Here is a 26,881-nt window from a genome sequence, read left to right on the forward strand (position 1 = left end):
CTAGAGACTTGGAAAACACAATTTTCTCGCTGGCTAAACAGCTGTACCAATATTTATAACATGAATTGTTTTTTTTTGCTTTCGCTGTCGTTGTTTTTTCGAAACGTACTTTTCGCAAAACGCTTGCAGACAAATTACGCCAGTAAAACGAAACGCCGGAAAATATCTTCCAGGGCGAGAAATATTTTGCTACAATTAGTAAAATGTAATAACTGGAAAAATATAGCTAATTGGAAGATCAACTTTTTCTTCATTCCTATGTTTATGAATATCTGATAATAATCTTTACCAACTTTGAGATTTGAACCAGCGCGGCAGTCTGCTTGTTGATTATGTTAACCACAGCAAACAAAAGACAACGATTGAAAGTAAATCTATCTGTACTTCTAAGCTTTTGTCGGAATCACTAAATATAATGGTGTCAGGAGACGTCAAATAATTCAACACAATTTTTCGTGATCCGAGATATTGTCATAGCTGACCATGATATTTGCACAACTCACATTGTTTGGGAAAGGAGTATTTTTTTAATGTCTACAATAACAGGCGCGGATATAGCGATCTTACGTATTTGTCGTACATTATCAATGAGGAAACACCTTCATGAGTTTTGACGAAGTACACAAGAGTTTCACGTAAACTGACATCAGGTATTCAGAAACCTGTGAACATGTTCAACTGCAAAAACAAATTCACACACGGAAAATCGATAAGCAAAGCAGCACTTATCAACGGCACACTGATAGCCTTAAAAAAAATAGAAGTCGACATTTACATCAACGGGACATTAGCTTATAGTCGGTCCATGACACAACGTCTCTGGAGCACCCAAAACCAATAGCTGATTCGGATGTTTCAGAGGAAACTAATCTACAAGAATGTTTCTGCACAACGAGTCGACGATGCTTAAAAATTGTTTAATAAAGGTGTATGTTTTTCAACTTTTACACACAGAAATTGAAAAATCTGAAAATATTTTCCCCGAAACTTTCTCTTCAGCCTCTATTTGTCTCTAGGGGCTATACATTCGAGTAGCTCTGTCAGGCATTATTATGAACACCTAATCCTTAACCTTTGTCAGCGGCACGTTGGAGCTTCTGTATGTCCTTAACAGTTACCCCTTGTAATTCTTAGCTACACACCACACACGAGTCTCGTTTGATCTCTGACGAAGCCATCACCAGCCGTATAAGAGGCTAGTTGTCTCCGTGCTAGAAAATTGATTATCCAATCATGTCACAGAACGTTTATTACACAGTTGTTGCACACTTGTGTCACCCACACACATCAAGCACAAGTAAACATGCACACGTTGATAAGCACATTGTGCAACAACTGCACAGTGAACAGAAGGGTTCAGTTAGTTAAATCTAATGTTTTGCGAAACTAGCCAGCATGTTGCAAAATAAGTTGATTCAATCACATTATGCGGACGTATCTTTGAATCTGCCTGTCTCTACTGCATTCAAGGTAGCAGGATCAGGAGTGATTTGGCGGCAGGATTCGGCTGCTCAGGCAGAGCTCCGGCCGCTGTGCGAGCTGTTGCTGCCCCCACCGGCAGCTTCTGCTGTAGTTCAATCATCGCCGTCAACAAGAGTCGCCATTTGCCGTCGTCTTCGTCGTCCCTTTGGCTGGCTACCTGTAGTTTACCTGCTGCAGTAGCGGCCGGCGCGGAAGCTGCTTGGCCGACCACTGAAGGCGGTTCGCGTAACAGAGAGCACCAGTGCCAGCAGCTGCGATGGTAACGGCCAATAAAGGTCTGTGCCAATCAGCGGCTAAATCTGCTACTGCTACTTTACTCAGCGTTGCCGCTGCCGTCTATACGGCCATGTCTGTGTGTCTATGTGCATACGACAGTTGCTCACGACGCAAAAAAGACCGTAACAAAGTTGCCTTCCTAAAGCCGCTTGTCGTTCCTACCGCTTTTGCTGCGACGACAGCAGCGGATAGTACAGTACAATCGGCGCGCAACCGTTGCTACCATTACAACCACTGCTTCCCGCAGCCATAGCCGGAATCGTCGCTTGAGAAGACCAGCAGCAGAGGGACAATCGGAACCAGCGGCGTGTTCGCCTGCAGCGAGCAGCGTCGGTCCGTTCCTATTCGGCTGTTGATCGGATACACAGTGTTTTTGCATTAAGCGGCTGATCTGCGTTAGCCGCGCTGAGCCGACATGAAATGCCTGACGCAGAAATTGCCGATGTAAACAGAAAATGAACAAATGACAAAAGGTGCGCTAACAAGCGCGAATTATGGCGCCCTCTGGTGACCGAACAGGAAACCATTTTAATCGGGGGTCAACAGACGACTGTAGGGAAAATAAAGACGGTTAGAAGATTAGAGCACAATGTTGCCTAAAAGTCGCGGCCAGGTAGATCTTAAGCAAAATAGAGGACGACAGATTTAGTGTAATCGTGGCAGTAGTAGCGACAAAAGAGATCTCTCAAGGTCTACAAAGAACTATTCCTTGGGAAAGGAAAAGAACACAGTCCGCATGGCAACCAATTACACATTAATGTTAGACTGATAATTCTGTATACACTATTTAATAAAGTGAAGATACAATGCGCAAGCTGCCTACAGTTTGTCATTGTTAATGTACGCTGTCCTTTTTCTTTTTTTATTTCGATCGCTATTGCAGTTCACCGTAACGCGGTGAGTTGTGTGCTAGAAATTGAGAGCCTGCAGAAGGTGCTACATGCTTAATACTTTTTACCAATTTGTTAGGCACGGGCTATTGTTCACGGTCGTATGTAAATAAAGAAGATCAATTACTAGAAAACGAATCGTAATAAAGACTATTTTTCATGCTACGAGACAAGAGTGCGTGATCAACAAAATGGCCTGGTGCAGAATCGTTAAACAAGTTACAATGGGCTCCGATAAAGACAAAACTGAACCAGTGATAACGATACAAAAATAAGATTATAAGGCTTACATTTATATATATCACCGCAGCCTTTTTCCTAATCACTTTATTGAAATCGATGTGCCTACATTACTCTTTAAACGATTTTCTGTTATTTTATCTAATTTTTTAAACTATTAATGTATCGTGGCAGAAATCGAAAGCATATCAAAGATCTGGTGATTATTATGATCTTATAGCGATTATGATTTTTATTTATAATAACTTAAACAAGAATACGACGACCTCAGTAACAAAGATTCAGCATAGCAAGCATATCCATGCATAAATCAAATGGGAAGTACGTTTTCAAACAAATAGGCCATATCTCTGCATTTGATACATACCTGGCTGATACCCAGATCCCTCAAATGTTTATATGCAATCCTTGGCATACCTAGAAACAAGGTTTAAGTCATACGAACCCTGCAGGTGGTAACTAATTGATCATCCATGAGATAATCATAATGGCTAGATAGAGCCTCCCAGAAGTCGTCTCTGAAAATAAAATTCCGTCAGACATGAAGTTTAGTTCAAAAAGAAAAGATGGCAAATCTGTCATCACCAAACATCTATCATTGTATTTTAAATATTGGCGCGCGTATTTCGAGTCAATAGCGCTCTTTCTCTTTTGTGAGCCCGATATCTATCAAATGATATCTGTTTGGTTAGCAAGGCTTAGGCCCAAGGTACACTGGCTGACTCAGTAGGACACGTAAGCCGTACGAGGCCGACCAGAAGATTGCTCTCCGTGCACTAAAAATGCAACGGAGCCTTAGGCTCTTTTATATGAAACCGTTTGTTTTCGAATTTCTCATAGTGCACTTCATCGTCCGAACTTCACCGAACTAGCTTCGTGCAATTTCAAGTTCTTCTTTTTCCATTATTGTCTACGAATCACGAAATATAGGGTTATAATTTGCTTGCCACATGGGTTCATATGTCGAAGTCTATATTGAAAAATTTTGGACACAAGGTCGGAATTCACATTTTTCTTAGAAAAGGGCCGAAGTCGATTTCAGCACATGCAGCTGTTACAATGACAATACTGCTAGGCCTAAAAACTAAAATTAAAAAACGCAACCTAGATTTGGTAATAGTTCTAACTCGATAGAAACTAATTCATTATTTTTTACATAAATAATGGTTTCTTAGTATTTTTTGCTTTTATCAAAACTATATACGATTTAAATAAAAATTTTAGAAATAGCCCGTTTTTTTGTTGTTATCAAAAACCCCTTTAAAATTATAGGTTTCTTTAATACTTATAACTGCACTTGAATACATTGGTTTAAATGTTTTGATAAATTGTAAAACCAATTTGCACAAATTAGAGTATAATGCGGAATTATAAATGTTTTAAGTGTTGAAAAATACAATTCGGATGGCTACCAGATCCAATCAAGATACGGTCATTATCGTTACTTTTGATACAGATACTTTTGTTACAGAGACAAATCTGATCGCATGAAGAACAGCCCACGAGATTTCAATGAGTTCGGTGTATGGTTCTCTCTTGAATTGATCAAGGTTCACTGAGGTTCTGCAAAGTAGCCTTGCATTACGTCATTTAGATACCCGAGAAGTAAATGTACCTGATGACCTAATTTACGAAAATTCTGTTCATAATCTTATCTGAACATCTGAATTTTCTCTAAATATACTCATATGTACCCTTGGAAAGAACTATGATATGAGTAGGCTTGGGTCTATTCTCTCGCTTTAGGGAGGTCCCAGAAACCTGTTATTCCTAAGTTTACTGTTGATTTTTTAGATGGGATCATTTAATTGAATTAAGCAACTAACTTATCAAACGGTGTTTTTGAGTCCTAGCAATACAGTATCTTCTGCATTATACGATTTACATGCATGGTTCGTGTTCAAGAGAGCAGGTTTTCACCAGTAGTATTCCCACTGCGTGGCTTATAGTTTTTCTCGTTTTTTTTTTTTAGAAAGCGGCCTAATAACAGATTGACAAAGTAAAGCTAAAAAGCAAATTTTCAAAGCTACCTCTGCAAGTGTGTAATTCAAAAACCTAATTCAATTCCTATGTCAACACTTACACTTATTTCAATAGTTTTTGCATAAATTCGTTTTTATAGATTACCCATAATTAAGCAAAGTTTTATGACAACAGTACTATAGTCTTCTGTTGTGCCTAATATGACGAATTTCTCTTTTATACGTATGTATCGCGTATAATGCTTCTTCGAAATGTACCTGTCCTTCCTGTAGAAGCCTCTGTCACCTATAGATGAATGTTGCGGTATCATAGAAGGCGGTCCTGAACTAGGTGAAGGTCCTGCATGAGAACCATTCATTTTAAAAAATGAGCCCATGGCTATTTGTTGTTAGTTGAATGGTCCGTACGCAAAGCTAGTTCGAATAATTACTTCAGTGGAAATCTTGAGGACTCGTCAGCTCAACGGGATATTGTCGCAGCTTCCAATCAGCGGCATGTTCTATGCGATGTTTTTCCGCTACTTTAATGATTTCTTTTTTATCTTTGATTTCTCTTTAATTCAAGAACAATATATAATATTTATAACAGTCCATGGCATAAATAGCTTCTATTTCGGATAACCGGTCGGGATGACAATGAAGTTAATCTAGTGACTGAAGCAGTTGACACACTCAGTTGTTGCTGTTATTGTTGATTTTCAAGCTTCCTTAAGTTACCAGCTACAAGTTAAGTTGGCACTTAATTCGAAGCAGGTCGCGATGTGGTGCGTGTAGATGAATAATAGATGCTGTGTATTCGTTTACATGATGTACAATGGTAAATGATTTAATAGGTATTGGGTAGACTTGACAGATAATCTTGCTGCCGCTTGTGGGTGGATGATGACGTTGATCTTTTCTTGACGGTTTAGAGCGGCTTTCACGTCGGAAAAAGCTTAGAAGATTTCTTCGGCCATTCTCTTGAATCGTTGAAAGATGGCGCTGTTAATAACCTTGTCAGCACATGTCGGACAAGCTGAAGAGAGAAACAGAAATTCATGTAACATATACGTGACTTGTTAATGATTTGTCTTATAGTGTGTAGAATATATAATCTTATAGTGGAGAAAGGACGGCTTGGCAGTTAGCTTGCGAACGTTCTAAGCCTAAAAAGCAAATCGAAAAATGACCACAAATATTTGACTGATCAAATTAGCGCAACGTGGCTCAATCAGATCAGATCAGATCAGATCAGGTCGATTAAAAGTGACTGAAGTGATCTTCTGCTTCGATTTATCCTGGTGGGTGTCAAATACATTGTGGAATACAGGTATATAATACCAGGATGTTACATGCAAATCCGGCGCACATTATAACTAGTTGGCCTGTAGTAATGATCGCGCCATTGACATACTGTGGTTCCGCTTAGGACCCCCTTGCCTAATGTCTCCACCCGTCCTTCATGAATTTCTGCAAGTCTGCAGCTTCAATGGAGTGGACCCTTGGCGGCTACTGAGCGGCCATTTTCAAGACTAGAAAAAATAAACTCATCATTTCTCAGACGGGCTCAAGCCGCTTTCACCCGAAACGGTGTAGCAGAAGAACCGGAGTGTTTACCACAGAAATTTTGTCAGTTAGGCGATCGTAGTTCAAGTTCTCCAATTGTAACGTCCGCCGGATTCGTTTGGAAGCAGATGCTGTTATACATTTAGGCATGACTAAGACGAATGAAAGCGACAATGATCAGAAGTACAAATATGACAAATGCCGAGTACACGCCCTATTAGTGCCGGAAGAAAGAGAAATCTGAATGGAGAGGTTAGATACGACTATTCATGGACTGAAAGAAAAATACATCATATCATTTAGATAAAAAAAAACACATCTTTCGGAAGTTTAGTTCTTTGTTTACAAAATATAAAATAGTTATTATAACCTTTTTGTATAAGCTTACAGTTTGGCAACGTGAATGAATTGGAAGATCGAGGAAGCGTCTTAAAGAGCTGACTGGCTCGCTAGTTCCCAGCTGAATGACAGGCGGCTCACGATGCAGAGGATCACGCTATCCATTGCATGACTATGGATGGGATCCTGAAGCGATAGGCACACCGTTATCACAAATGTCAGCAGGCGCATCCGGGCTAGGAGCAGAAGGATGGGAACATAATAAGCGGTTTCAAACACTTAACGTTTAGTAAAAATAGCTAGATGATGCTGTTCTTCGACACCGAAAGTTCCTAGATCAGTATTATGTAGCATTGTTGACTCCAATCTAAGGCGAATAGACTAATCGCTTTATTATCTGTAAAGAAGAAGAATCTTCTTATTCTAAAACTCTTATTAAAGTCTAAACTAAATAGTCTTAGAATGAGCAATCCACCTGTAGTGCAGGCTGCAGGAGGATACAAACAGGCTGATATGGTGGGCACTCACCCTGCGCTATAGAACGGAAGATTTTGGCAAAGGCACTTATATTGGCTCAGCTGATAACAGCAATCTGACTGAACGTTTGAGTTAGAGTATAGTGCAAGCACAGAGGTCTGACTTCGCGTCAACAAGTCATTGCGGGTGGTGATAGCATGAAGCTCGAACCAGCTACGAAAACAATACGGCATCGTTTCGTATGACGATAGCTCTCCATCGTGGAGAAGTACCTCACACCTGAAAAGAGAGGAGTATAACGTACAGGTTAGCAATCACATATACAGAACAGATTTAACTCAGATACTTTAAGAGCATTGAATGATACAAATTTTTAAGAAAATCGATAAAATTATTTGTTCCATATCGAGAAAAAGTTGAGAGGCTTCGACACCGCTGGGTCATGCAAATAAATAAGTTTTCCTTAACTTTTCCGTCTAATATATGCACAGCTTGACTCTCGTATGTACGCATATCTAAGTAAGGTATGTACGAGCCTAAAAACGCAATGCAGATTATTGTGGTGCAACTAATTGAATATTCTTGAAAGGTTGTCCTTTTCAAAATTACGTTAAAATGTGAACTAAGTAAGGTGCCTCTGTTTTCTATTGCGCAGAAAAATACGACCCATTTTATCGGCCGTATCCAGCAAAATCTCAGCTTTCCTTTCATATACAATATATGACAGCGTTTGCCCTTCTCGTACTGGTGTCTGACAAATGCCTAGTAGCCATCTTCTAGTAGGAGCAATAGTACCGATATTGTTTCTGTCATCTACCCAAACGATTGACTAAGGTTTATTATCATTTCCTTTCTCAAGTCGACACAAAAATCACTGCTTAATTAATAGTAGCTAGCTGACACCTGTACGAGAGGAACTTTCGATTCAACGCAGGCCTTTATATGAGGTAGGAATTTTACGATATCAGGGCCTTCGAATCTCAGTATGAGTGTCAGTCAATTTTTATTAAAAATAACACTTTTCCCACAGGCGTCAGGCTATGGCAATATTTAGAACTGGACATTCACTGTGATAATGGTGCAGATTAGGTAAGTACGGTTCGTTTTCGGTTTCTTTTTTTATTATTGTCATAATTACTATGAATTGTTTCATGGTGATAATCTATTATACTGTTTCATCCGTTACGTGTGTTATGAGGTGTTTGGGCTACACAATTTAAAAAGTAGACTTCTTTTCGGAGAATTATTTTTTAAATCGAATCAATAGGTTTATTGGTTTAAAGTAAAGATGTATATTTTATTACACATTTCCATACCATTTTTTTCGTCGTTCCTTATGGATCATTATGTACTGAATGTGATCCGTTGTCAATAGTCATGGGAGCATCTACGACTGAATGCGATGGTACTGTACCATGAAACGTGTGAAAGCTTGGTTGAATAAGTTTTTTTATTTTGGGCCTTTGTGTTTCTACATTAAGTTACGTAAGCAAGTGTTTGCGCTGTGAGCGGACATCAAGTTTCTCAAATCGTGTTAGCAGTTAATTTTTACCGGCTTTTGTTTGGTCTCCATCAGCCTAAGTGAAATAGCTACAGCCGTAAGCAAAGCGACAAACGTCTTAATTTGTCTCCGTTTTTAAAGCCTGTCGTCGTTGCGAATATGAGTTCATCGATAGTTATCAAGAGTCAGCAAATTATTCTCTCCCCGCCCTGTTGCTTTTGGTGATCCGCACTTTCTGACAATTGTCGCACGTACGGTGACATCAGCGTAGATCGTCACAGGACTGTCTTCGGTCGTTTTTAAGCCTCAAGTCGGACCATTTAGCTGACGAAAGCGAAATAACCGGACAGAAAGCGAAGAGTGTCGATATTTGTTGAAAGGTCGATTGTATACAGATTTCTTTCCATAGAATCGCATCGTCTTCAAGGTACGTACATCTGGTCGCTCTATCAGGTGTAAACAGCCCTTATCGCACACATAACCATCAAGAACATGTATCATCGAGTTACCTAGATGGACACACTCAGTAAAAAGGAAAAGCTGACTTCATAAAAAATATTGTCCAAAAATATGCCTCTAATCATTTGGCGTTAAGCAAGCTGTAGAGACGGCGTCGGTGGATACTCAAACAAGTTGAAAAATACTCACTTCACCTCTTTAAAATATCGTCGCGCGAATTTTTGGACACATACATATAATTTAGTATCATATTTATCGGTTGTTCGGACTGTCATATATATATACATATATATATTTGTGTGACCGAGAATAGATAGCAAAGATTTTTTATATTAAATGCTTTCCCCAATATAAAATAGTTTGCAAAATCTTCCTTCTTTAAAATAGGCACTTTCAAATTCCACCGGGCAGTGACCGAAATCTATAATAGAATACAATGCAAGCCCTTGTTCAGAGTTCTTGCTAATAATAATAATAATAATTCATATATAATATTTGCTTATTATAACGAATTCCTTTTGTCCAGAGGCGTTTGGTGCTTCCATACATCGAGGCTCATCGACTTCGTTAAGTCGACTCATCCAAATATATCACATTTGTGTGACAGGCTGTCAAGATAAAGGTTCTCAATAAATAAATCACTCGTGAAGGCATTTGTCACGCAGTCAAATACGGCATTAGAAACAAGGCAGTACTTGGAACTTTTTTGAGGACCCTTTCCACTTTACCGGCCCTATTACGTAACGATGTTTCGGTAGTTCCGTTTAGTTAGAACTTCTCTATTAGTCATTAACTGCCAATAATAGTAAACCCCTACAACTGGAGCTATACGGGCATGTCAAAGGCAAAAATGTCTGCGTATCGATACGATTACCTAGGAATTAGGGAGAATAGGTTAGGATAGCCAGCAGGCACCGTGCTTACGTCTAAAGTATCAAACACACAAAATAATATCTTGTGTGCAAAACTGAAGTCCTATGTTGATCATAGAAGCGATAGCACACGACCCCTAATCTATTTATTACACTTCCCGTAGATCATACAATGAATCCGTGCAAGATCGTAATAAAAACGATTGTCAAGTACTATCAGACTTGGTCTGGAATTACGAGGTAACGGATGTAGAATCGGTGTTTGTCGTACTATCTACTGTGCGATACCTAAACAATTCTGCTATATTAACAGTCGATATGGGACAGCCAAACACCTCTCTATACTGACACTTCACCGTGACGTTTGATGTACAAATAGAAGGCGGAAAAAATAACTTAAAACTCGAGAAGTAGCAAGTGAGACTTCAGTGTTAAAAAACATGAACGAAGAAACTAAAAATATCATTTACTGTATAGTCTATTTAGGTTTATTAACCGATACGGCTGGGAAGCTTTAACTGCTGCAGAGATCTGCACTACGGTGAGCAGCTTAACAAGTAACCAAATTATCATACCAACGTGCGCGCCTGTTGATGCTCGTTAACCCTCACGTAAGGTAACCTGAGATAGGCTATAGCTCGAGATCTGGCTGAAGGTACGAGTATGCGAGTATACGAGTTAACTAAACAACAAACCTATTGTGACCCTTATGATATGGAAATTGATTTAAACCAATTCGATAATGCACTCAAGCAAATGTTCAATAGCCAGTAATCCGCGTCCCTGCTTATGGTCCTAGTCGATATTTTTTTTATCCCTAGTCTGAACAGAAGTTTACCGGCAGGCCACTTCAATGCGAATAGTATACGGAAACCCATGAGTGCGGGGTCTGAACTGAAGTAATCTACAACTACGCGTGACGTGGGGATCTGGTGTTGACTATACAGCAGATGACAATTTTTGTCACTTAGCAACTTTTGTATAAAAACTTTAGTCGTATGTTTAACTCGCATTTCCACAGCCCAAATACACGCAAACACCATTTTAAAGGGCAATTCACTGATAAAAATTCTGTATGATTATTTTGTTGTTGAGCTTATGCGATAATAATTGCCTATCATTTGGACGGTGAGTGGGTCAGAAACGCTGATTATTTGTTTGCGTCAGACAAAAATGTCACGATTAGGGCCAGTTCCGATACTGCCCCGACGGATTTCAAAAAGTACTTCAAGACACAGTAGAACAGAACAAAATAAAAGTCAAAGGTCAGGCTTTTAGAAAATAAAATTAGTTTTGAGTTTAGTAAACTGGGTGTTACTCATTGCGCTTAAAAAATGAATCGTTAAGCAAAATCATTACATGGCGACATCATTGATAATTAGCGGGGGGAGGGGGAGGGGGAGGGGGGCACGATCAAAGTTCTCAAAGGCTCTCTAAAAACAAAGAAAAAGAGTTACGCGTCGGGTGGTTACTGACCAAACATGTACACACACGCAAACGATACGGGTGTGTGTTTTAAGGACCGAAGGTGACGCAGGATTCTTCAGTAGAGTTGATATATCCTAGGAAAAAAACACCACAGGCTACATCACGAAACGAAGATTCGATTTTTTGGTTAAATTCGATTCCTCCTGAATTAATGATACAAGGAAATAACAATAAAACATGCGCATCGCAAGTGAACGTCGAGTTATGTTTGTTGATGTCAAAAAAAAGTGGTAAAAATTTATGATAGTTACGAAAATTTATACATCTCGTTGAGCATTCCTATTTCCTTCTGTCAAGTTCGCTAACGATCGAAACATTCTCCAAAAGTTTTCCTTTCTCCATCTGCCAGTTGATATAACATTATGGTGCTAGACAGCACAACTTTTTTGTGAGTACTATCCAATACGGTTAAATACGGCCCCGAGGAAGCCTTAGAATATATTGTCGTTATCGAAGTAAACTTCGCCATCTTCTTAAATATTACGGCTAACAGTACAGGTGTATAAAGAACCGGTAATGCGATGGCAAGTGTCGTTGTGGTCGACGAAACGTTTCGATCGTTGGAAGAAAGAAAGGCTGCGAGGTCAACCAAATGACATTAAAAATCTTGACATAATTAGCTGGTTTGATTTATAAATCGAGGTAACAGGCCTCCAGCTCACCACTGACATAAGGCCATCGGCACGAGTCAGAACTAGCACAATTTGACCACTTTTTTTCTTTAGTCGTATTGTAACTATATAATCGTGTTGTAGGCAATATTTATTGCAGTGGCCCCCGTTTAACCAATAATTAAATGGTCCAAACTACTGCGTGGGGGTGTACCTTTGTCATGAACCGAACTCAAAGTACAAAATTAGCAATATTTCAGTTGAGTTCAATAAAGACGCCTTGTTCCACAGTGGGCCAGCAAAGCTTACTAGACCCGAAGTGGGTATTCAGCGAACAGCCAATCAACATTAAGTGGTAAGTTGTAACTAGACAACGCATTACAGTTAATAGTAAAGAACTAGTAGTAGACAGAGTTTGTATTGTTTGGAGGTATAGAAGATGACTATATGGGGTTAGTTATGATACACAAATAGGTTTACCTGAAGAACAAATCGGAAAATAAATGATTTTTTTTAGTTGATTTATTATTGTATAGTTCATTGGACGTATATTTTTACTCTGCTCAGAGGAAAAACAGAGACAAAGGATTGTTAAGCCCATACGTCATATGCTTCTAGTGGCCACGTTCTGTTTAAACGACTGCGTCCTTCAATGAATCTACGTTTTTCGTCGGAGTCATTAGTATGCTTAACATTTATCATTATTAGTGGCTTTACAAAGGCACCACATTGAACGTATAGCGTAAATACCTGCAATTAGTTGGCGACTTTATCTTTGTTCAGACGTTCGAACTTTCCTTCGTTCCAACCACACGACTTCGGGACTCATTTCGAAGGGGATAGGCGCTACGGCTTCGAAGCGTAACAACGGTATGTCTGGATCAAAGTGCCGATTTTCAACCCGGAAAAGGCAATCACCTTATCTTAGATTATACTATATATAAGTGACTCCTACATAAACGTATTATGTTTAGTCTACGAATTTCTAAAGGAGAATCAATAATGAAAATAATATACATAATATGAGGGAAAGCCCAGTGAGGAGATCGCTTGATTGGTTGATCCTCTAAAAGGTACAGGTCTTACGCATACGGACAATGCACGACTGGAAAAATAGTTTTCCACGAAAAAGTTCGTCTATTTTATCTAATAATTTTGCTATTTTAAACCCCTAGTTCTTTCAGTAAATATTATTAATAAAAGCACAATGTACTTCAAGCCCATAGTGGCATACATATTTTTCGCTATCTGACATGATTGTCAGTTGAAGAACATATTTTTTTTTTTTTACTAAATATTAAAAAAGGATCTATATCTTATATTTAACGCGAGCCCGTGGAAACAAATCTGTGCGCATATTTTACCAGAACTAGGTTACAGCGTCTTGATGTTGAGGGCATACTTAGAAACAATGTTATTACGACAGACAGACAGATGTCAAGCGAGAGATTAAATATAGAGTTTACAGTAAGTCCTTTGGATCATTAAATCTACTCATCTACTGGACGTTTTTCACTGCTTATTCAAATTAAATAATTATAAAGCTCTATAAGGATGTCCTAGTAGCTTTTTCTTTAAATAATAATTATAACCTTAAATAATGATTCAAGCAAATCAGTGACTTCTGTCTTCAAAAATGACCTCAAATAATGGTTCAAGTCCCCAAATTGCGCGTAGAAACTAGATAAGCATGCAGCTGAGCTCAAGTCTATGAATGAAATGCATGGAATAAATGCCAAGGGACTTTTTCGTCAATGCTGCTGGACACGAGAACTGCTTGGGGTATTGTGAGGTCCTCAATAAATTTGAGAGCCACAGATATCACTTGTTAGCGCCTACTTGAAGTCACAGATCGACTACAATACGGCTGCGTCGTTTCCGATTGCCAATACTCGTGGGCAAATGATTAAATAATTCCCGAATATTTCGCCTTTAACCGAGGGCATATAGCTTACTCTTCCGCCACCAGCGAACGTTTTACGTAAGAACAAGATTCCGACTCGTCTGAACGATGGGAAAAGTTTCGCGCATATCGAACAACAGATGACGGCCACATCCGCTGGCTCTAGGCACCGACCAGGTCGGGTCGACAACCCTAAACGAACGGGCGCACGTTTACTTCATGTAAGTATACCAAATTAAGCTAACCGAACGACAAAAATACGAATGTATCCATCATGCGCACACTTGCTAAATATACAATTTGACAAATGACCAATAAAACAAAATTACTAGTAGAAACCAGCAGCAAAAAGCGCCGCTTGAGAAACGGCATCGCATTAATACTCAAACATTGTAGGGTAATAATAGGAGGCACCAGACAATGACGGAATGATTTTTTTGTCAGCAACGAATGCCGGAAGGGGAAACAGCGCAAATTCACTAAAATTAACAAACAGACAAAAGAGACTTCTTCAGGACCTGAGTAGCCTATTCCAGACCCTTTGACGCCAAAGTGTTTTCCAGCAACTTCGGATTGAACAAATGTTGCTGAAAAAAAAGGTCACAACAAGACTACACTCTCTGGACGCAATCAATGATCAATCAAGCCCTATTACGGTGAATAACACGTTGCAGGCAAACAACAAGGACCCAATAGGGGCTAACTGTAGGTGCCAAAAGTCGCGTATATATATATATGTTGTCGGGTGGGTTTTGTTTAAGTGGATCGTGTGCACAATATGTTCCTTACAATCGAATATATCGACGGGTATTGGCGACGGTATAGCTTCTTCATTGGTCTCAACAACGTCCCAAGATAAAGCTATTCGTTCCACAAATACCACCAAGCGCCGATCAAACGAGATCAATGCGATGGCGTAAATTGGAAAACTGGCGAATCCATTGCCTCTTAACATTGGATTAGATCGTCTGGCGTTCGAACGTTCAAATGTATTTACAATTGCGCCATTGGACGTAATAAAACATCGCTGCGGGTTACAGCTTATATAACATCTATAGGCTGGTTGTACATGAATGTATACGAAGAATACAAATCCATACGGGTACTAAATGAACTCGAATTTATTATAAAAATCAATGTCTACCGTTCAGGTAAAGTAATAATTGTTACTAGATATGACGTTCGAAATGCAGTACTGTCGATTCTTACTTATTATTATTATTATATTATTAATTACGATGCTTAATTCCGTCCAACTACGAGCGCAATATACTTATTTTCATATAAATGCCTGTCGTTTTTTGGCTAAGTCTGTTGTTTTACTACTTCCTCATTCTCGCCCTGACTGGGCAAATGGCAAATGTTTATCGCTGCTGGACGTAATGCGGGATAGTGACTAAGTCGATCCCATGAACTTCTTCAAAAGTCTGTTCCACGCCACTGAGCCATAGGATAGGTGTTCCCTATGAGCGTTGCGAGGGTTCGTGCGCCTACGAAGCCAGAACCTAGTACGCAAAATGAAACCAACAGGAACCTTCGAGTTTTACACCAATCGAGTCATCGTTATTATTCTTTCCATTCACCAGATCACCCTGCGCGTTGCCAGGTCGATGCTATAAATCTTAACTAACATATATTACTATATCATTAACCAGAACCGTATATTAAGCCTACAATGATGCTTGCCTCCGATTCATTCAATCGTTTTGTTAAAACTTCCTCTACGCTTCCCAAGCTGACATAGGCGGCCCAGAGGTAATAAAAACTATACCAGAAATCAGATTCTCTAAAAAGGCGTTCAGGCTGCTGATGTTGGTATTGGAAAACTTCTTATATGGGCGCCCTTGCATTCAAGCATTGAAGACGTCGAACAAAGATACACACTTCCGCCATAACATCATCATTTTACGTAGGAGCTAGACACATAATAAAAATGTTACGGTTCACACGTTCCTAAAAATATGGGTTTTCTAATCTATCTTGCGCAACGAAAGCCCTTACAGATGTCGAAATTGATGTGTATTCGAATCTTGGCGCCATTTATGATTCAATTTAAATATAGATTCATTTCAATTTCCCTATAATATGAAATTTATTATGCAAATATGATGTATACTGCGAGAACTGTGCCGTCCAGTGTGCTTGCATGCAGTAACTACAGATTTATCTTTGCGAAATGTAAACATCTGCCGAGTATAACGGTTTACAATGATTGTCGGAATGGGAAGCTGTTACAGGTCGTCCAGAGTTGGATCGAAAATAATTTTGTTACCACAAATGTTTGTAAATTTTTACCAAATAAGCTGAATTTATACATCTAGCTACAAACAATAATAGTTTTCCAGTGAACTATATATATATATATATACAAAGCCAATAACTCTAGATAAGATTTGAACATGGTAGCGGATAATGCGTATCAGTACAGCAGCTTCAGAAGCATATCGTTGCGCAAGTATTCCTGCATGAAGCTTAAAATGTTTTCGGTATTAAATTGAATCTAACTAGGAACACTTAATGTCCTGATTATGTCTGATCATCTTTTTAATGAGACTTTATCTCAGACCAAACATCTATGTATTTGACTATCTTCACAAGATTTTAGCATCAGAATTGAAGGCGATGCCTGATTTATGAAGACGTCAAGTAATTTTAGACGACTGAAATTCTTCAATGCAGCTAAGTAAGCGCTTTCTTTTTCAATAATTCTACCTAATTTATGGTCTTCTAAGACAACGCTATTGCACGAAAATGTGTTATGTAAGTACCGATCAACAAACCACCTCTACCTATTTGCGAATACGGTCACATGTAACTGTAACTTCACGACAGCACGAAGCGCAAAAAACATGACATAATAACGGCAATAAAAGGTATAAACTTATCAGTTGACTTCTGCTCCTCAAAAAAAGAAGAATTCACCAGCAGAACACTAAAAAATATCGGTTTTCGTTCCTCCTATAGGGAAGAAAGTTAGTTTTGTCAAAATGGCCCCATTCTGCATCTGCGTCTGTTTATTTGCCGCAACGGTTATCTCTATTTAAGGATGTGTCTTCAAATACTTGTCGACGATCTTTTGGCGCTCTCTAATGGTGGCCGGCTGGAGAGGTTAATGAGATGATTTTATCTTGCCTTTGCTTATTGCCCACAGGCTACCGCTATCGTTGGCAAGACAAAAACAATCTGTGCTGCCTCTTCTCATCAGCCTCTTTCGATCGGCTGTTATCATTACTACTATTTTACTGTGAAAATGAAATAAGTCGTTAGCAGAGTTGCATATATACATGTTGAGATTGCATTTTACCGGCCCCGTCACAGGGGTGAGTTGTTGGCAAGCCGTTACGAACATACTTATCAATTACATTGACCGTTCCATTTTAGGCGAATGAAGTTCATGAATAGTTTCCGTAACAACTTAGTTCATAAAATAGCCGCACTGTAGCCTGTCGATAAAATTCTAACTGTATAATTATGGGCGAATAGAAAGCATCAAGGTCCAATTGGAGAAATAGAACATCGCTATGGTCCTATTCACGTGACATATTGTCTCGTATTTGACGGAATCATCAAAACAAAATCAGCCAGCAGAAAAAAAAAAACATTCAAGAACGCGAATGCGGCATATTGTGTTGCGAGAAACGTGTATTATCTTCAGCTTGTCTTGACGTAGTTAGTTACGTTCCGCCAAGCGAAGGACCTTTACATTGTTGCCTACTATTGAAGAGTTATAATAACGTGTCACCAGGCGAACAACGACCTTTTATTGTTTTTCCTCTCCATAACGTGCTTGTTTTTTTTTTCGTTTGGCCTGCGTCGTTGTCAATCTTCTCACCTAGATAGCCTGTTTTTTTTCGAAAAGTTATGTAGTACCACGCTTGAAACACGGGCAGGGCTAGCAAGCCATTTAAACTCCTTATACGGAACGTTCTATTATGTGGGGGCAGAGAAATGGGGAAATTTTTATGCCGAATAGTTGGTACGTATCTTCGATACCCCATACGCGTGACAATGAGATATTCATTTTTGACTCCGGCTACATCGACCCATTCGTCGCAAGCATAATCATCAAGCTAATTTTAACCTAAACAAAGCATAAATGATTGTTTTCAAAGGGATGTTTATATCATGATAGAAGTTTCCCATGAAAGAGAACAACCTGTCGATGTTATTGGGATGATCTTTCGACATAATACTTGTTTATAATACTTAACAACATGAAACGATCGACTTCGTTCTTTGTTTTTAGCAGGCATACGTACACGTACTTTTGTTTTATGAGTGGCGCCCAGCGCTTAGACTTACTTCAGTTACCTTCGCTCTGGAATCGTGTCCAGACGAGGGACCAGCAGACATTCATTTATTTGGTATGAGTCCGCCTCCTAAGTATTCGAACGATCGTTGCAAATGAGCAATTACCAACATCTTTAGCGCTTACAACGGCCGAAAGAGGTAACAACACCGCCGTGAATTTTGTAGGCGTTCCCTAAAAATTGCGATCATTGAGGCTCAATCAGATGACGACTCAAGAGTGAGGCTAGTTTCTGTCGTTTGTGATCGGTTAGAAAAGCACAGCGTCACAGTAAAGCTCCCCAGAGAACGTGTTTTATGATAACAAGACGAAGCAGATGGGATTAAGCGATATAAAGCTATGTTATACGATTAACTGAACGTCACCCATCATATATTCCTGCGACAATACTGTTTCTAGTTGTTATGGACGCTGAGACCCGATAAAAATGTGTGCAGGCTGCAAGCGGAAACCTTTTTGCCTTATTTTTTCAACACATGTGCAACGTGCATGAAACAAAAAAAAAACTCGTAAAATGTTAAAAGTACCGATCTCAAATACACGCAACAGCGACACCTCGAATGACGATGTACCCGTTTGTGTCGAAGCTTCATTGAAAGATAATAGTAATCATTGAAATGTTGCTTGTATATATTGTTAAGTAAGTGTCAATAAGCCTTTTATATTTCATGGACAAATTACCATCTGAATATATAACTGTTCTAGCAATAATAAACGTTCGAGTTATGTATTTATTTTATTTCTATTTTTATTTATTATATTAAGAAAACTATTCCGTTCAAGGTACCAAGTGATGACAATTTTCTCACGGGATGGTTGTCGTCAAGCCACTAAACCATGTGACCACGACGCAATGTTCCAGGTTATAACACGAATTCATATAAATGCATAGAGCAACAACTAATGCTTTGAGTGAAGGACAACTCTGCTGCCGTAAATATGGCGCACGATCAAATCTGTAGGCTTTAAACGTTAGGCCTGCCAGCCGGTCAGGGTCAACGTCAACATTCTCCTCACATAGGAACTAGAATTATTTCTCATGCTACTCTTACATCTGACAAAATCAACGATAACAACGACGTTATGGAATTATTTAAATCACGTTAAAGAAAATTTGAAAAAAGAGGCGCTTCGTTAGATGTCTGTCGTTTTCAAAACGAAATTTCTTCAATAGATTTCATTATTCCCCATACGTATCTAAAATAAAAAAAAAAAACAAGATATAAATAGATAACGTGAAAATAGGAATTATCTAACTATGGTTTGATAAAATTTTACGTTTTGTTTAAAAAAAACATCTTCACGAATGTCAGTGTGGAAATGTTTGACTTTTGCAACATAATTTACCATTAGACACTTTCTTCACCCATATCTGATTCGTCCGATGAGAAAGTATATATATATATACATATATATAAAGTAAAAAATAAATATTGCATTTCTATGCATTTGCATCGTTATCTTAATATGACATAACATCCATTCTGTCTGCCTTCAACATCATCAATTCATTATATACATACATTTATATATATGGTGCAGTCTTTTCTCGTAGTTTTGTTGTTTTTACCGTGCTTCATCGATTTTGCTGTACACGTTCGAAAAAATAACATTAAATATGTACATCTATAGTCAAAGTAGCCACAGCTATGCCAAGGTTGCAATGGCTAACGTAGAAGCATCTTTTACTCTATAGAATATTACTCACATAGTCTGTCAAACAGTTGACGTTTTTGTCATCACTGATAATGCACAAAAAAATACGTATATAGAGCCAGTTGTTATTAATATAGCTTACAGGGCAGGACCTTGTACGGAAGTGAACTATCGTCCGTGATGCGCATGTACGCACAGATTTTCAGACGTATTCCGGCACATTATTTTATCCGTCATTTGTGTGCGCATTAAATCCATAATGGTCCCGAGTGTTCCTTCAGTAAAGAAGACCTTTGGCTACTTTCACATGTGCTTCAGCCTGAGCTTCGAAGGACGGTGATTGATTGATTGATTGATTGATTGATCGAACAGTAGCATCTTTATTTGTATGGTATTACCTTCTTCTTTCAAAAAGCGACCATAATAAGAGTGGAAGCATAGCTAGTACATTTAAGATTACAGTTAGCAATGCTAGTATTAAAAAAATTAATAAATAAATGTCTTTCTTTTAAATAAATGTCCTTATAGTAGCTTCGAAATTACTTCCAAAGTGTATGTAGCCTGACAGCCCCATATTCAATTTGTATAAGTGGACAACTTTCGTATTAATTAAACCGTAAAAAGACTATCGTAAATTACAGCCATGGGATGGCAAAGTTGATTTCATGAAAACGAGCATCTATCTCTAGTCTGTTTAGCGCTACAATTTTACTTGACAGTTCTGTGTCCTTAATATATGCTAATAAAAAGAAAAATTGTTCCAGTCTCAATAACTGCAGTGAACAACTAATAAATGAACAGGAACTTTATTTTGCCTAAGTTCCTGTCTCTTCTTCATCTTCACGGTAAACAAAAGACGTATATCGATGTACGCTTGTTGGCGTCATAATTCGCATACAGGTCCTTATATAATTTTTATCTAGCCAAAGTCAGTGACTACAGATGTTATCATTTTTATTGGTAGAATACTTTATACAGAAACTGCAAACGCCAAAACAAGTTCGCTATCTGCCATGGGTTATCCTAGATATCACTCAAATGATCGAAAACAATATCGTAGAACACACAACCGGGTAAGTTGTAAACATCTTGTAGGAAGCGCTGAGAACTTATGTTTAAAAAAACTTTATCAGGCCCCGCCTAGTTTCTAATTGGAAAAACGTAGATCGAGGCAAAACTCTAGAGGTAGAGATCAGTGTGGTTCACCGGTTAAAAAACCCCGGTTAATATTAAGAAAATTAATCGTATTCCTAAAAACATATACATATATATGTATATATATATATGCGCTTTCTTCATCTTTGACGTAAATCGTCCATTGGTCAATAGGTGCGTTCTGTTTTCTGCTACGGATGCCCTGATCAAGTGAGCCACCCTTGGCCTACCGGCGCCCTCCAACAAAAATGTAAAAATGAGGTTTTTTAGTTACTTTTAAAATGTTTAATAGTTCGGTAAAGTAATAAAGAAAAAACGTTTACAGTCATTAATAATAACGAAGTAATCGGAAAGCACACCAAATAATGAAGGGCTTGCCAAACCGTTAAATGGGTAACAAGGTTAGTTTTTTGACTGTCACGTTAGGTAGCAATGACGGAATTCGTAATAATTAAAAAATCATTATTATTAACAATTGAAAAAGACCCACGTAAACGCCAAACAACGTTCTGACTCCATTGACGTGTAGAATCGAGAGAAATTGCTCTCCATAAGCAGCTGTCTAGCAGCTTTTCCTTTGGTCAGACGGAAAAAGAGCCATACTATGTTGAGAGATCCTTTTATGTTAACAAATATAATTGATGGTATCTATAATATAATAGAAATCATGCAATTGGGGCCATTAGGAAACGCTTGATCCGGGAAAGCAGATGCGTCAGTTGGTCGAACTCATCCGCTGATGGCGATACCATGGCTACGGTGACGAAATTAATATACTGCGCCTATATGTATATATAAGATGTATATATGTGTATATATATATATATATATATATATATATATATATATATATAAGAAGGAATTAATTAAATGAGTACTCTTAAGGTAATCCATCGATCGAATGTGCTGAAAGGCCAAGAGATGAACAAAGCGGTTTCAAAATTGCCTAGCCAAGAGTGTTAGGAAATCGTTCGATTCTATGACATTTGAATTAGCATGATGATTATTTGCTTAATCAGATCCAATTGGAACGAAGAGGATACTGAGCTTTAGTGACCCAAAGTCACAATCGATTATTGAATAGGTAAAACGAAAGTAAGGTTTGTATGTTCCCAGATTTATAAAGGTACCCATGCTAATTATTAACCCATTCTAAATACCACATAAGATAGGATGAGGCCTGGAGTCGTAACATAATTACCAGATTCATAAATTAGCTGGATCTTGATGACCGTGCGATGAGAAGTGCATTTTAGATGCATACAAAAAAAGCACGGTACATCACAGCTCTGTACGCTATCCAATGTGAGCGTAACAACACTAGTCTGAACAAAGCACAAAATACTAGGGGTTTTCCAACGGTATGAACAAAAAAGGAAGCTGCCTTGCAATGTTACAACACATATACTGCTACGACGCATATTAGTATTATAAATTATTGTTAAATATTGCCGTAAGGCGACGCTCTATGATGGAAATTTCAACATTGTTGAGCGAGCGGAACGATTTACTGGCTCTTCAAAATTTAGGCTGTTAATCAGGGCCTCGGAGACAGCAGTCGGCATCCGTTTGAGTTGCTTATGGATCAGCTCGGTACGAGTTCGAACGTGGGCAGTAAGGCGGCGTAGCATGAAGCTCGTCTATTCGAGCGGTTTCCAGGGGAAGCGTCGCGGAAGAAGATGCACAAGTTTATGGATCTGATAAAACCTGTGCGGGTTCGGGTTTTACTAGGGAAGGCGGTTTCTTTTAGATCGTGCTTAGTTGTTGTTTCGGAACCCAAAGCGTTCACAGGACGTCGTAAAATGTCTCTAGCGTTGTTGCCTGATTCTGCGACACTAGGACGCCTGTAGCCAGCGTGCCCAGTCGCTTCTAAGCTGAGAATCGCAGCATTAATGGTAGCTAAATTGGATGCATTCGCGTGGCACGAAGGAGACGTGTATCGAGTGCGACGCTCCTACTCGTGTTCACCACGAAATCGGGGAATTTTCGGATGTCTGATGTGAGAATACGATCATCAAAGGATTGATTGAATGCAGGAGCAAATACTTCGGGGTACGTGCGAATGGTAAATCGTTTGCCAGCCTTTTGTGGTTCTACAAGGATTGCGCGCTACACACCGCCTCTACTATACAGCTGTCGAAGTGTACCAACTTCCATAGGTCCTCTCGATTATAGATCACTCTATCTATTTATAGAATTTGCTTGCTACCGATTCAAGGAAACAAACTCGAGAAGACAGTAAAGGAAAATACTGCTTCTTCTACCAGCAGTCGCCGAATCCGTCGTCGTGGTTGTTGTCGTTGATATCAGCCTCGTCATCGTCGTCGTCGTCGTCGTCGCTCATTACCCTTTCTCACTACGGTTCAAACTTAAGCGCTAGCCTAGACAGGTCAATGTAAAGAAACAGTTGCTGACAATAATGATTGCGGTGATGATAATGATGTTATTGCTACAATGTCGAACTGCTAAGCCACAGACATAGCTGAAAATGTTGTCGAAAGATGGGCTTTGCTGTTCTGAGCGGGGCTATCTGTCTTTATAATAAAACCGACACGGAATCATATTTGTACAAATTACAAGGGAGAGTATCGCCCCTTGAACTGATCATGATAACGATGGTGCGAACTCGACATCTGTAGCTGCCATTGTCACTGCCTCGTCTCGTTGACGAAAGACTAAACAAAGAATATAAAAAATAACAGAATGCTATTTCCCTTTGTTCTTTGCATGAGTCTTGCTTGCCCCAGCCTCTCGAAACGGTGACCTCTGTGACGACTTTGTCGTAAGACGTTGTGTTTTCGATCTTCTTTGTCCATATGCGTGTGTGGGAAGTATAATTAGGAACTACTAACAGTAATGTGCCCATATATTCTCTTGCTATTTGGTTATTTTACTACATTGAAAAGTTCTTCGTGTTCGGCCAATTTAAACTACTGGACAGATACGTTAAGTTGTTGCCAGCAATAGCAAATCAGTGCCACCTTCATTGGGTCGCTGATATGAAGTTTAGATTAGGAATCTGTTCAGACTCTGATTTTTGAAACAATGCCGAGTTATCTTTGAAGATTGTCGATAATATTATGGCAGGAAATGCACAAAAAAAAATCCTAAGTAAAGTTCTGAATAACACAAACGCGCACCGAAATTGGTTGACAAGCCTAAGAACCCTAACCCAAAGAAAATGTCAGCGATTACAATGATACCTATAACTATTATATCTGAAATGAACCCCAAATGTTTTTCGATTGATAGTAAATGAAAATGTTTTTACTATGACGTACTGTAATGATTTTCAAGGCAGTTTCCATATTTAGCAAATTTTTTTTTGTAAGAAACAACTAAACGTATTATTACTATTATATAATTTTTTCTCATATACTCTATCCAGATATCTTTGTTAGCATGATTAGAGGAAAATAGTTGGAAAACCCCAACAGATATTCTCTCGCTAACATTCGTATCTAATGGAATACTATGCTTCTATCAGTTTGAAGCACGTGCTTTACCGCTGCAAAAAGCCACTTATATAATAATAATATATATATATATATATATATATATATATATATAATTTTATATAATATAATATAATAATATAATGATAATAATATTTTATATAATAAAAAATAAAATAATATATATTTAAAAAAATAAATAAATAAATAAAGATAATAAATATAGCGAGTATTCCAGCAAGTGAAGCTCACAGAATTAAAACGTGCTTTCAGGCTTCAAACACACGTGTATAATGTCAAATGATCGTACTTTTTTTTCAATCAATTCAATTTTCGTCCGCAATTAATTGGTATTCCTGTAATTTCTGCAACAAGATGCATGACCTCTCCTAACTTATCAGATTTGGGAAAACTCAGTGTTGAAGGTGAACCATCAACATAAAATCTAGTATTCTGCTACCATGGTCTTCATCGTAATGCTTTATCTCATGGATATTGCTATATCGGTTCTGCCATAGCGTACGTTACACCGAAAATAAGCTTCAAGAGACGTTATAGTACTAGGTACAGAAACAAGTATCAGCGAGTCAGCGATCGAAACTAAACGCGAACGGCTAACATATCATTAATGGGGATATGATAGCACTCAACAGCGAATCCATATAGAGAGTCGAAAACTTCCGGGGATCACACGGGTATATGATGTTTTTCCATAACCTATTTCGTTAATATAAAAATAAAGGTTGTATTTATTTATTATTATTATGTGTTTAATAATTTTAAATGTTCTAATTCTATTTTATTTTTCTAATTAATTTTATTATGCATTCTTCTCTAGTAGCTGATCGAAACGTCTATCCACTAGGAGTGAACGGATGAAGCTTCATCATCGCAATGATAATTATCTTCGTACTCTTAAGTATTCGAAAATCCGTTGTCACTCTTTCGATTTCGATTATATAGCTTGATTTTCGTAAAAACATTAAAAATCGCTCAGAATAAAGAACTTAAGATTCGTTCTAATAAAGCAATCTGAGGAAATGCTACTATATTAGAAAAAAGACCGATGCAATAGCTTGGGGAGGATATTTTTGCTGAGAAATACAGATAAGTAGCTGCCTAATTTCGATCCGCAGCAGCAGCAGCAGCAGCAACAGCCGCCGCATACGTTACCTCACGTTAGCAAACATCTGGATAGATGTCACATCAAGATATTCGATTTTTCGCCGGTATATCGACAGACAGGCTCTGTTAATCTGCTTCCTAACAGTCTTGCAAAGCTCTAATCCCTGTTTCCAGGGCAAGCGTGCTACCATTTAGCCACGAGCGCTACTCCTGTATCTACGTTCGCAAAGGTCACGTTAGGCGAGCGTTTGATTTCTATCATTTACAGGCACGCAGAATCACTGTTGGGAAAGGATATCGTAACGCATGGGATCTGCAGAACGTGACTGTGGTAGGAGTGCGTCTTAGATACGAGGAAATGTCCACTAATTTAAATCTACAGACGTTTTACCGTACAAAAAAAGCGATCATACAACTAAAAAAAAAAAAAAAAAAAAGAAAATAGATAATACGTAAATGAATAATTCAACAGTGTCTCGCTTATCCACCGCACCGCACAAGCAGTAGCAAGTACATTTTCCTATCGACGATTAATTTAAGTGATACATCTAACAGGGGGCCTAAATATAATTTATTTCCAATACAACTTGAGCCAGTTTCTTACATATACACACACTCTATCTGTACATAGCTTGCTAGACGACGTAAATAATTGTATTTAATGAAAGAATGATCTTAATCCTGCATTGAAGGTTTTCTATACTCCTGAAATCCTCTCTGTTTAGTTAAACATGGCTGAGAAAGATCTCGTTTGTAAAATCGGACCAAAAACGAAATCGGGTTTTGCGAAATTCGATTTGACAATGTAAACCCGGTTCATCTGGGACTTTTCCCTTCCTTTTCTGTTTGATCTAATAAGACATCTCAATCTGCCCCGAAATTCTCTCACCTTTTGCTATCTCGTAACAAAATCCCAGAAGCAAAATTATATGTAATTGATTATTGGCGATATTTTACAATTTCAACTATCGAATGCATACATCTTGCCACAAATTCGTTCGATATTTCTGAAAAGATAAATAGTATTGAAAATTTCCTCTATCACTATTGTTAACACAAGGGTTTTCACTTCGACTTCATTTTTCGTTCACCCTCTTTATCTGGATTGGTACAGTT

General features: G+C 38.4%; 1 protein-coding gene and 2 long non-coding RNA genes across 7 annotated transcripts in view; 1 reads left to right on the plus strand and 2 right to left on the minus strand.

Annotated features, from left to right (window-relative positions):
• LOC111254252 (uncharacterized) overlaps positions 1-6,989 on the minus strand; it is a 169,279-nt gene extending 162,290 nt beyond the window's left edge. Inside the window, exons 1-3 of one of the 4 annotated variants that reach the window (XM_022814895.2) lie at positions 6,804-6,989; positions 5,129-5,885; positions 3,334-3,406 (exon numbers count right to left, since the gene is read on the minus strand). In XM_022814895.2, the coding sequence (XP_022670630.2) occupies positions 3,334-3,406; positions 5,129-5,247 (192 nt within the window). In that variant the 5' untranslated portion in view covers positions 5,248-5,885; positions 6,804-6,989. Of the gene's footprint in view, positions 1-567; positions 672-1,072; positions 2,185-3,333; positions 3,407-5,128; positions 5,886-6,803 lie in introns of those variants that run through there. The other 3 variants (XM_086974373.1, XM_086974375.1, XM_086974374.1) reach the window with 3 other exon arrangements.
• Positions 6,990-7,287: 298 nt separating this feature from the next.
• The window catches only part of LOC147754322 (uncharacterized), a 112,553-nt gene continuing 92,959 nt past the window's right edge, over positions 7,288-26,881 (minus strand). For both annotated transcript variants that reach the window (XR_015316594.1, XR_015316592.1), the window contains 2 exons: positions 12,913-13,038; positions 7,288-7,510 (listed from right to left, as the gene is read on the minus strand). This is a non-coding gene — a long non-coding RNA (uncharacterized LOC147754322). The remainder of the gene's footprint in view (positions 7,511-12,912; positions 13,039-26,881) is intronic.
• Positions 7,401-9,940, plus strand: LOC147754323 (uncharacterized). Its single transcript, XR_015316604.1, has 4 exons — positions 7,401-7,537; positions 8,262-8,320; positions 8,874-9,159; positions 9,718-9,940. It is a non-coding gene; the product is annotated as an uncharacterized LOC147754323 (long non-coding RNA).

The sequence above is a fragment of the Varroa destructor genome, unplaced genomic scaffold (assembly GCF_002443255.2).
Source record: "Varroa destructor unplaced genomic scaffold, Vdes_3.0 BEIS01000007.1, whole genome shotgun sequence".
In the NCBI taxonomy this organism is placed as follows: Eukaryota; Metazoa; Arthropoda; class Arachnida; order Mesostigmata; family Varroidae; genus Varroa; species Varroa destructor.